This window comes from Hirundo rustica, chromosome 18 (assembly GCF_015227805.2).
Source record: "Hirundo rustica isolate bHirRus1 chromosome 18, bHirRus1.pri.v3, whole genome shotgun sequence".
In the NCBI taxonomy this organism is placed as follows: domain Eukaryota; kingdom Metazoa; phylum Chordata; class Aves; order Passeriformes; family Hirundinidae; genus Hirundo; species Hirundo rustica.
Window position 1 is genome coordinate 2,655,397 of NC_053467.1, and position 12,262 is coordinate 2,667,658.

General features: G+C 44.9%; 1 protein-coding gene across 2 annotated transcripts; it reads right to left on the bottom strand.

The window, feature by feature from the left end:
• Positions 1 to 724: 724 nt before the first annotated feature.
• Positions 725 to 12,175, bottom strand: FN3K (fructosamine 3 kinase). 2 transcript variants are annotated; one of them, XM_040081940.2, is made up of 7 exons: positions 10,662 to 12,175; positions 7,975 to 8,154; positions 6,852 to 7,003; positions 5,505 to 5,596; positions 4,471 to 4,553; positions 3,537 to 3,659; positions 725 to 2,764 (listed from the first exon to the last, which is right to left on the bottom strand). In XM_040081940.2, the coding sequence occupies exons 2-7, from the start codon at positions 8,119 to 8,121 to the stop codon at positions 2,426 to 2,428; spliced, it is 936 nt and encodes a 311-aa protein (XP_039937874.1). In that variant the 5' UTR covers positions 8,122 to 8,154; positions 10,662 to 12,175; the 3' UTR covers positions 725 to 2,425. The 2 variants fall into 2 exon arrangements, with proteins under 2 accessions (XP_039937874.1, XP_039937873.1); XM_040081939.2 differs by having other exon boundaries at positions 7,975 to 8,157; positions 10,662 to 12,174.
• Between the last annotated feature and the right edge of the window lie 87 nt (positions 12,176 to 12,262).

Here is a 12,262-nt window from a genome sequence, read left to right on the forward strand (position 1 = left end):
GGGACGGGGACATCCACCCTGGGGACACATACCCACCCTGGGGACACATACCCACCCTGGGGACACCCACCGGAAACACGGACACCTGCTGGGGATGGGGACATCCAGCCTGAGAACAGCCAGCGGAGACAAGACCTGCTGGAGATGGGGACACTCACCGGGGATGGGGACATCCACCTCGGCGACGCCCATCAGGAATGGGACATCTAGGATAGAGACGGGGACATCCACCCAGGGGAAACCCAACTATAGCGTTCTGGGGATGGGACAAGGATGGGGACACAGGCATGGGCACCCAAGGACTGGGTGAGGATGGAAATAGGGACCCCCAGGGAAGGGAACACAGATGGGGACCTGGGCACAGGGACCCCAGGGGAAAAAGACAAGGATGGGAACAACCTCGGCTGGATGATGCCGTTATCCATGACCTCCATTCCTTACCCGACCCACACCAAAACACTGCATTCATTTCATGGTCAATATCACAGCACATTATCTAAACCTCAAACAACTCTGGGAACAACATTCAAACCCTGAAAGCTACAACTACAGCTGATTATACAGGAAATTCAAGGAGGCACTTCAGCCCAGCCAGGATGTCAGAAAAGGTAGTTGCTCTTCCCTGCTATCCAGCAGCTCCATTTGCACCTGAATCTTTTATCATCAGGCTCAAATTCATTCAATCAAAACACAGCCACAAAACACATGTACAGCGAACGCTGGGTTTCTGCAAGGCAAGTGTTTTATTTGAGAAGTTTGAGTTCACAAGTATTTCCCAGTGTGATACAGGTCGGTTTGTTCACATCCATAAACACCAGTGCACATGCACTTTGCTCTTTCCTCAGACCTAGATCTTCCAGCCATCAGCTACAATCCCAACTGTGTTCTAACTCTACTGTTCCACTTTTCCACTGTTTTAGTTCTGTTAACTTTTATAACCAACCATGACATATTCCCCTGATTCAAAGGAACTAAAATTTTTTCACTATTTGTATTATATTTACAGAGAGCATAGTGCATTGTTTTAAACCAATTACAACACCAAATTTTAAACTTCATTAAATCTTTATAGCACTACCATTTAAAGTTGAAAAAAAGCCTAAACATATTTGAGCACTTTTGAATAGAATATTTTAGTATTAGTCATGCCAACCATCTGAAGCCTGAACACTCAGGTCATTCGTACCCAAATCTTCTAATTCATATTTGTGGGACAGCACTTACTTTTACTCTCCTTGCCACTTTCTTCCATTAAATCCCCCCAGAGTCACCAATGTACTCTAGCTCAGATTGTACACCAGTATCTTTGCTGAACACTTTTCTCCCCAAATTCCCACTGCCTGTGTTTTCTGTAAAAATAAAGCAGTAAGGAACAATGAAACCCCTTACAAATCCATCAGATTTGACACTGTTCCTTCTATAACCCAGTGGTGGCACAACAGACCAGCTTTGCCCACTGCACTCATTTTCTAAAATTGAAAATACATCAAGCACCAACCAACCCAGCAGCCACAAGTGCTTCTTCTCTACCCAACCATGGAGCCTCCCTCCCACATTTTGATGTTTTTTTACAAAGTTATTTAAATATGTCACTATTGTAGTACAACACACTGAAATATCACACTAAAATGATGAAATGCTATTATCAACTTTGAGTGGTAACAATCCACTTCTGACTGTACAGGTAATTACCAAGGAACTAGACATCCTTTCAGAAAATACCACTGGAATTTCAGTTCTTACAGCAAGAGAAAAATGAATGTAAATTACATTAAATTACAATAAATATTAGAAATATTATTAATTACATATGGTTGCCAAATGCAGCTAAAGGGCCTTGTCTGCTCATTAAATCAAAAAGAGAATGTTTTCAGATTCACAGAATCTGACTGAAATTTTGGAATAGGGACATTTGACCTGCAAAAGGAAAGGAAAGGGAAACAGAAGACCATGGAAATATGAATGGGAAAAGGGCTGGGAAGAGACAGAAAATTAAACCAGAACTAACAAGGGCAGACATAAGAACTTGCTGTTACTTTCAGGACCACTGTCCCACAACTGCAGCTCTCCACTGCAAACTGCTGATGGAGCAGCAGCAGGACTGGGAAGATGCAGCTGAGGAGCAGCTGTGGGAGCACAGCAGCCACGAGTGAGAGAGCAAGGACAGGCTGACTGCTGTGCTGCTTTCCAAGCCAGTGGAGCCTTGACAAATAGCGCAGCCCTTTCCTCCAGCAGGGAGGGATCTGTGCAGGGAAACTAGTGCCCAAGTTAAAGGTTACACAATTGCTTTTAGTGAGGCTCAAAGGTGCACTAAGCCTTCTCCACACCAGATGTTTTACCATCAATTCTGAGTTTGTGCTACTTGGAATGAGCAGGGGCGGCTCATTCCTAAAGGACTGCGTCAGAATTTCTCAAATGTACCTGGTTACTTTAGCAGTTTCCTCATCATGTTTAGGGTAGAGCCCCTGTACCCTGTCCCAAAATGGTTCCAGTGGTTTATGTAATTAAAGAGCTGATACAACTTGTTCCGTTTCTCAAATCCTGGAGCTTTGGGTATTTTACTGTGATAGGCAGAGAAAAAAGAGCTGCTGAATCCCCCAAACATTCCAGCAATGGCCAATTCAAATTCAGAATGGCCATAGAAGGAGGCAGGGTCAAATATAATGGGCCCGGAGTCATCCTCAGCCACATTCCCTGCCCACAGGTCCCCGTGCAGGAGAGCAGGAACAATTTCTACATCACAGAACATTTCAGGAATCTTTGGCTGAAAAAGCATAAACAGACATGTAACAATTAAAGAGTTTGGAAGAAAACAATAAATAAAATTAAGTACTGTAGTATGTTAAGAGCCTGAGCTGGCCAAATGCTGCCTGTGTTCAGCCCTCACGGAGTGTTTTGGACATTGACAGCAACAAGAACAAGCCAGTGATAAATGTTCTGGATTGTTCTTGACAGAGCTTAGCAAAGCATTTAATTCACACTCTAGTATCAACACCTGGTACTGATGTATTGTTTCTAGACATTGATACTGTTAGCTGTCATGAGATATATAAAATAATTTCATTTAAACTAAAAACTTTCAGCGGCAAAAAGGACTGCAGTAAGAATTTGGACCATGAACAGAAGAGAGAAACACATCCCTGGTGCTCTCTGAGTGCTGCATGGAACATGGCCTGAACCAACTTCAGCTGTAAGCCTGGGCCAGGTAAAATACAAATCTCTCCACGCAGCAGAATTTCACCCACTTCATAACACCAAGCTCTTAGGATTTACCATATTACTACTGTTAATAGCTGTATTCTCAGAAGTAAATGTTAATGCTGAATTACAGGAGGGGGTTTCCACTATTTATAAAAACTGAAAGAGTAACAGGACTTCTGTTCAGCTGACAGTGCTTCTGGACACACTGTGAAGCTCATCCAGACCCTGCTCTTCATTCCAAGCTGGGTAAATCCCTTATAAAACACCTTTACAATCCCACTGATATACACTTTCTGAAATTCTAGAGAACAGATTTAAAAAACCATGGCTCATACTTTTAGCTGTGACCAGAGTTCTCTGGCCTCTCTGTCTCCATAATCCTTTTCAATCAAATCCAGCTGAGCCTGGAGTCGGTGACGGATGAAGAAGGATGGCCAGTCACTCTGCCACTCATTCACCTGGAAAACACAGCACAAGTTTGTCACACATAGTTATCACACATGTTCATTCGGTGTTAATAACAGAGATTCAGTTAAAACATTCAGTGCTGACACAATGGCTGGACAATGTCAGAGTGACCAATGCACAGCGACAGCAGATGTTCTGTTTTGGGAGTGCTGCTCTCCACCACACTTTAGTGGCGCTTTCTTTAATATAGGTTGAGGTTCTGGCTATTTTTCATTCATTCCCACTTTTTTAATGTATTTTAGAGGGAGAGTTTCTGGTGAGATCATTTCAGTTGTTCAATGTCATGTTTCAAATCCTTCTGGATATGCAGAAGTATTCATTCATTTTTACTGGGTAACAGGTTTCTAATTTGGTGAAAAATTGTACTTTGCAAAGAGTTTGAGATACTGGAGGTTCATTCATTTAAGTCATAGAATAAAATCCTGACACGTGCAGAGCCAGAAAATGGTGAAATTATCTCCAAGAGCCCTTTGCAATGTCTCACAAGATTTACATGATAAGGCTCTCCAAAAGCAGTGGAGAGATCCATTCAGTCGGGGTTAATAAAACCAAGGCATGGTATGTGAAGGGACACTGATTTTTTTAAGTATCAGCACGCTAAAGAACCACCACATCATTCCAAATTCTCACTCAACCCTCTGTGCCTGCTAGCTGCATGCACAGTACCAGGAACAGGGATGCAGCAGGGAAGGGGAAGCTGTGGTCAGAAAGCTGCAGACCAATGGAGCAAGCTCAGGTATGAGGAGTTTACAGACCTCTACAAGAGCCTGTTGGCTTTCAGAGCCGTGGAACAGACCATACCTGTGGGATATAACCACAGCAAGTGGCCGTGTGGAATCCAAACTGATCCACAAACTGGGCCTCAGAGTGACCAGCTCCTTTTCCTACAAAACAAAATAAATGTTAGGGGATTTGAGATCTTCACAAGGTGAAGTCTGCAAACACAGTATTTAAGGCAGAAAAAATAACTTTAAGCAATAAGTTACACTTATTTCATGGTCACAACCCTTTGTAAAGCTGGAAAGAAATCTTTTGGACTTGAAGGAATGGAAATGGAGGCATAGTCAGTCACAATCAGTGAGTTTGCTTTGTCCTGAGCTGGACATTCAGGAAAGGAGCCCGAATACAGAGTCACAATCTGCTATTCTGGCACTTGGACATGTTGCCATTAAATGTGGCTTGGGTTTGATTCATAGATTATGTAGGACCTGCCAGTAATTTGGCCTTCACTCAAAAATAATGGATTATAGTTTTCCCACCACTAAGAGTCAGACCCAGACCACCTCTGAAATCACAGGAACAACACAGATACAGACTGGTACTTAAGATTTTAATAGCAACAAATCAAAAAAATAATCCTTTACATAGCTGTTGGTTTGGGTGGGTTTTTTGGGTTTTTGTTTGTTTGTTGTTTGTTTGTTTGTTTTTGTGTTTTTTGTTGTTTTTGTTTTGGTGGGTTTTTTTGGGTTTGTTGTTTTGGGGTTTTTTAATGCTTTAATTCACTTTGAGGAGCAGCAATTTTTGAATATTTTGCTACTTATTTGAGCTCAAAAATATCATTCCCAACATCTTTAAGGGGATCTTAATTCTGCATTTACTAAGGGACAATATTCTGTAATCAGTTAATTATCTAAACCAACAGCGAGCAAAAAATGGGATTTCTGTAAGCTGAAGAACATTTTAAGAGAGTGAGAGTGCATGAGGCTGAAAGGTTTCGCTGACACTGAAGAAGAGTCCAGATTGTCAGTTTGACATAGGAAAGTTGAAAGCAGTGCTGCACCACAGCCAGAGGAATTGCTTCCTTTTTGGTTTAGTACATTACATCAATGCTTTACCAATCGTGCTTCCCTCAGCCCTCAGCTTCTCTCCAAGTTTCTGGTTGTAAAGATGAAGCTCTGCTATCTGCTCTCCCAGCTTTGAAGAGTATCTGTAGGATCAAATAAACCAAAATGAAACTGAAACAAGTTAACAAATGTTACACGGAAAAAACCAAAACAACCTCAGTTAAATTTGACCAAGGCTATTATTGGCAAACATAGAACCTTAATCAATTTCACAAGCACCTAACAGGGAGCAAATGACTTGATGACAGCTCTGAAGACACAGATAATACAGCAAACACAAGAAATGCTCTTGCAAGAAAAGTAAACAGAACACAAGGTGGTAAAAACAGGAGCAGAAAGGGCAGGAGGATCTGTGCTCCTCCTTATCAGTCCCAAAATCAGCAGAGAACAGAACATGGTATCTCCTGTTGGGCTTTACCCTTCCAAATCAGCTGAGCAGCAGTTGAATGGGTGTCTGAAAAGAAGCCCTAGGCAGGGATTGAATCGAGGCGGCCTAATGCTGAAGGCAGACAACGAAAAACCAGTTAAATATTCCACAGGTATCTTAACAGGAGTTTCAAGGATGGAAATTGATTTCTCCTCCATGCCCAGAATGAGGGGAAAATGATGCATTTAAAATTGCAACCAGAAGGACTAAGGTTAGACATTGGGAAATCCTTTGTAGGAACAGTGGGATAGATTAGAATAAACTGTTTGTGGGGGCTATGGAAATGCCATTATTGTCCCGAATAAAATGACTTAGACAAGCAGCTACCAGAAGAACCATAGGCATGACACTGTTCCCATATGGAGGCCTGGAACACAGCAGTTCCTGAAAATCTGTTTTCAGCAACACACGACTCTTGAATTCCATGTTCAAGTTGGCTGACAGATGAAATGCAAATTCATGTCATCTTAATTTAATCATGGCTTAAATCATACTGGAAGATTCTGCTTAGAGAAGCAGAGGTTTCAAAGACCTAAGCAGCTTGTAAGGTTAAAGAAACCTGTTGGGCTGGGAAAAGAAACTCCAATGAAAATATCTCGTGAGAGAATGATGAGCCAAACTCAGCTGTGACTACATTCACTGCAGACACATCTCAGCACTTGTGGAGCAGCACACAAGTGAGTAGTGACAGCCATTTCTAGAGCAGGAAAAGCAAAATGTGGACAGGGAGTGTGTACACACATACATACATACATATCTCTATATATATTAATATGTACACAGAGAAACACAGATCTGAACAGAGAGAAGCTCTGAGAGAATAAAGTGACTCTGCTCATGAATTTCCCTGGCTGACTGTAAGACATTAAAAAAAAAAAGTGCCCCAAAACAGTAAAAAGAGATGGACATACTTGTTGAGGTGCTTCATCTTTAGGTACTCCATGGCAAACATGGCTCCTCCTCCAGGCAGGTCAATCACTTTGATGGGCTGAGGCACTCTCACAATATTGGTTTTCTGAATCGCTTCCAAACTTGCCATTTCCCCTTCAAACATTTTTCTAGCCTGTCAAGGAATAAGAATATCCTTGGGCTAAACTATGGATGTCTACAATGAGTACTTTGGAAAAAACAGACTTTTGACAAAGTGGCAAGGAGTTAATTCCTCTTGATAAAAGGAGAGAGCTGCAGCAAGGCTTCAGTCCACACATGAAGACTTAAGGGCCTTAACCCTAACTTCTTTTTTTCTTCCTAAATTCATTCCAGGGTTGTAGGATATGTCACATTTCACCCTGATTTCCAGCTTCTTATGAAGACACCAAACTACCTAGATGCAACAGCACCTCTGAAAATAACGTGGCCACTTCTAAATGAGGTAACATTGAGCCCTTAAATTGGTTCTTTCCTTGCAGGCCACTGGATGGAGATGACAGCACAAATATTCAGCACGTGCTCTGCATTTTTGAAGCAAAGGTGCTGTTCTTCACGGCAGTTTAGGATGATTTTGATACTGATAAAGCAAATTTCTGATGCACTGTGGTGTTAGAAAAAGCAATTGAGTATTTGTTTAGTAAAAGATAATTCAAGAGTTTGGCTTGAGAAGCTGCCAAAGTTTTACTTTTAGAAATGCAAAAAACAACAGGGATGTTTGGAACTTCTGTAGCTTTAAAGATAATTATGTGAGTTTCAGCACTGTGCCCTCCCATTATCGATCCTCCCAACTGGAACATGAAAAAGAATGCAGTGAATGCAAAGTCAGCTCTGGGCTTTTCCAAACTCCAACTGTCACAATAACAGCTTTGTGTTTGGCCTCCTTTTTACAGGAATTACAGCTCGTTCCTGCTGTTGAGGGTTATCACATTGCATTACATTGCATTTCACACTAACCAAACCTGCTACATTAATTCTGGATATCAAACAGACACAGCTTTAAAAAGAATACTGAGAACTGGAATAATTATGTATTATCAAGGATCAGCTGCTTTTAAAATAAAAAAAAGCTATCTCTATGCAATCATAAGATCTGCTGGCATTGACCTGAGGTTTGTGGTTGATTTTCACAAATATCCGTCCTCTGTCTGTCTCATACGTTTGGCCTTGGCTGATGCATCCTCCCCCAGTGCTCCCCAGTGCCTTCAGAATGTTGGTGTTCAGCTCTGCCTTCAGGATCTTCTCCATGGTCATTTCCAGGCTGCTGCAGCCGCTCCTCTGCTAAACCTGCTGCGAAACAGGATTAAAGGTCTGGGTCCTTCTGCCACTGTCACTCTGCGATGATGTAGGAAGGGCCACCCACCACAGGAAAAAAAAAGGGGGAAAAAAAAAAAAAGGCAGCAAAAAAAATAGCTCAGCCAGAGAGAATGCTTCAAAACGCTTTGCTTGCCGTGGGCTTTTATAGCTATACATGAAAAATAAAATTCTTTATAAATATTTGCTAGAATAAACTGGAGAGATTAATTCTAGAGGAGGTGGGTCCTGGGGCCTCTCAGCGGTGCTGGAGCTGCTGGTATTTGTAGTTTGGAGCGGCTCTAAAGCGCCGGGATCACCGCAGAAGGGCCGTTCTAGGCCAATCCACTAGAGGGAAGCTGAAGGCAGCCCCACGGATGGCCGCGGGCGCTGTATCGGAGGCATTTGGTGTGAAATCCAAAGCTTCAACCCAAAAGGATGTGATCAAATTCGCTAATCGGCCGGGCGGGGTGCGGGGAGGAGGATGAGCCGGGCGGGGAGCCCGGCTGGAGCCCACGATTCCCAGCGGAATTTCCTGCCGGAGAGGGGAGATCCCGGCCGGGCTGCGGGACGGGACCGGCGGGCACAACGCGGGTGAGCGGCACCCCCGGGCCCCGGTGTGAGGGGCGGCTGCTCCCGGTGTTACGGGGGCTGTTCCCGCCGTTAAGGGAACAGGAGCTCCCGGTGTGAGGGGACTGCTCCCGGTGTGAGGGGGAGCTGGTCCTGCAGTTATAGAAGGCTGCTCCAGCTGTGAGGGGGAGTTGCTCCCGCTGTGAGGGGCGGCTGCTCCCGGTGTTACGGGGGCTGTTCCCGCTGTAATGAGAACAGGAGTTCCCGGTGTTACGGGGGCTGGTGTTACGGCTCCCGGTGTGAGAGGGAAGCTGCTCCTGCAGCGATGGGAGGCTGTTCCCAGTGTGAAGAGGGGCTGCCACCGGAGTGAGGGGAGGCTATTCCCGCTGTGAGGGCAGGCTGTTCCCGCCAGGATGAGGGGCAGTTGCCGGTGTTATGGGGACTGTTCCCGGTGTTATGGGAACAGGTGTTCCCACTGTGAGGGGACGCTATTCCCGCTGGAATGGGTGGCTGTTCCCAGTATGAGGGGAACAGGTGTTCCCGGTGTTAGGAGGGACTGTTCCCGCTGTGAGGGGATGCTGTTCCCGCTGTGAGGGGATGCTGTTCCCGGTGTTATGAGGGAGTGTTCCCGCTGTTATGAGGGAGTGTTCCCGGTGTTAGGAGGGACTGTTCCCGCTGTGAGGGGATGCTGTTCCCGGTGTTAGGAGGGAGTGTTCCCGGTGTTAGGAGGGACTGTTCCCGCTGTGAGGGGATGCTGTTCCCGGTGTTAGGAGGGACTGTTCCCGCTGTGAGGGGATGCTGTTCCCGGTGTTATGAGGGAGTGTTCCCGCTGTGAGGGGACAGTTCCCGGTGTGAGGGGAGTCTGACACTGTTCTTCACTCCACACAAGCACCCCGTGGCCCTCCAGACCCGAACACACGGATTCCTGTGTAATGGCAGGACACACTCCGTGTACGTACCACACTGACAAAAATTAGAATGTGAAGTCTTATTTTAGAGCTTGCTCATTACAGAAATGGTTCTTTGGAATGAATGACACATCCAATGCCACCGAAAGGACGTGACATTCTGCTGCTGGATTTTCATACTGCGTTTTAGTTTCTGACGTGCACAATACCATTGGTTTCACTATTTTGTGTGGTTTTGTACAGGGGATAAATAACAATAGATTCAATTCTTAATTCCTTGAAATCTGGACAGTGACTTACTAATAAAAATAAAAGAAAATCCTGTCCTTTTTTTTTGCAAACGATTAAAAATATAAAAATGAGTCATGGGTCTGCATATTCAGGCAGAGGTACTTAAAATGCATTAAATACAATGAATATATATTAACAGAATTAAAATGTGTTCATTACAATAAAATGTATTAAATATACTTAACAATGTATTTATCAGTGTTAAATTCTACCAATAGCGTGACAAATTCTGTAGTGCTACAATTGTGCATTTGGATTCCTTGTAAAATTCCCTCAGTAACTTTTAAGGACAAACTTCACCAAGCTAAAAATGGATCTATAATTATTATGTACATGCACAGCAAGGTTTTGTCTCATTAGTGTATATAATTATTTTGATAAATGTTTTGGTCTGTTTTTTAATAATTTGGGGAATTAATTTGTAAGTTAAATACTTTCCCATAAGAATAAATTACATTTCACACCACTCTGAGAAAGTTCTAGGAGAAAAATGCCACTGTGGCAAAAGAAACACGACTTGAAGAACACTATTTCAAAAATAAATAAATTGAATATTTCTGGAAAATAAATCCTTTCTTTAGAAATGGTTTCTTTAACTGGAGAGGGGTGGCTTTATCTTCCTTTAGAAGAATTTGAAGAACAATATACCTGAATTAGATACCAGGAATGTGAACTCAGCCTTTAAGCATCATATAAGCCTTCTGATACAACACCTGTCTACAAAATTGTTACCTGAAATGTGGAAGAATAACTCAAGCCAAGTCTTTCCTGTGTGAAGGGATCGTTGTGACTCCTCCTCCTCAGTAATAACAATCTTTTTGTGCAGCTTCATCCCAGTTTTTATCTCCACTGCTGTGAGATACCACCAAGAGGCTGTGATGTTCCTCCAGGACCAGCACTGACATCCTCCAGGAGTGTGAAAATTCCGCCTAGTAAAACGCCAGAGCGGTGCCGGGACCTGGAGCCATCAGCTCAGAGAAAAGTGCCATCAGAGAACAAGCCTTCTCACAGCGAAACCGGCAAGCCGCGGGCGCTGGCGGAATTCCTGCGGGCTCTGTCCGCGGCGGATGAGCAGCTCCGCTGGGCTGGTGCGTGCTGGGGGAGCTCCGGGAGCGCCGGCGGGATGGAGCTGTCGGGATGCTGAAACTGCATCTCGCCTGCGGCCGGACGCGGACAGGGCTGCCTGCAGCTCCGAGGGGTTAAACCCGAACCGGGACACCCACACTTTGGCAGCGCTCTGCATATGCCCGCCCAGTGTCGGGGATGAGCAGTTCTGTCCCACGCACACGGCTGCGTTGGTTTATTTCTTCCAAATTATACCCCTGGCCTCCTCAATCACCAGTCTGGTCCTTTCCTGTGATATGTGGGAGGAATGCCTGGCTGGAGGGAGCGTTCCCGCAGATGTGTGCCCATCCCCAAGGCCAGAGTCTCTGTTCCTCCTGCCAGCCACGATAACCACAAGGTAAGGAGAGGCTGGAGCAGCACTTCTCTCCTGTGGCAATGCCTGCAGCAATCCCACATGGATTAAGTAAAGCCTGGGGCCCTAGTTGGGCAGGAGAAGCTTTAAAAAAGCAAAGAAGGGTTTGTTATTTCACATTACCCAGTCTCTTGGCTGCCTGAGGAAACAAAATCTCATGAAGATGCAATGTGATTATTCTGTTATATATATATGAGTACCCAAAGAATCCTAGAGCAGCTGGTCTGTGCAGAGCTCTGGAGTGCACTCAGCTGTTGTGCACTGAGAAGCTGAGGTCAGCTCCCCACTGGTCACAAATCCGAGATGCGACATCAGCAGAAAGCCCCGAGCTAGCACGGAAAAGGAGGTGAACGCACAGAAATAACCAGAACGTACTGGGGAATAGCCAGTGTTGGTGTGAGCACACACAGCTCCAGTTCATTGTACAGTCATGGAATAATCCGGGTTGGAAGAGGCCTCACCGGGCTGTCGGGTCCATCATCTTGCTTGAAGTAAAAGTACTATTTAAGTCCAGTTGGGGCGCACAGGGCCTCGGGTCTCGAGAACTTCCACATTTTCAAGACGCATTTGTGGCGTTGGTGGTTGGGTTTGGGGATTGGTTTGGTTTGAGGTTTTGTCAAGTCAGGGAATCCCTATTTTAGCGTGTTCCAACCGCAACTCCTGTGTTTTTAAAAGTTTGGTGGGAAAGCTTTTACCAAATAGTCCTTTGGAGCTGGGAGGTGCCCGGGCCACCCATCCGCTCCTCCGGCCCGGCGGTCAGTCGCGGTCAGTCGCGGTCACTCCCGGCGGTCCGTCGCCGTCAGTCCCGCTCCATCCCCGGCGCTCCCGCCGCCATTCCCGCGGCACTCAACTACTC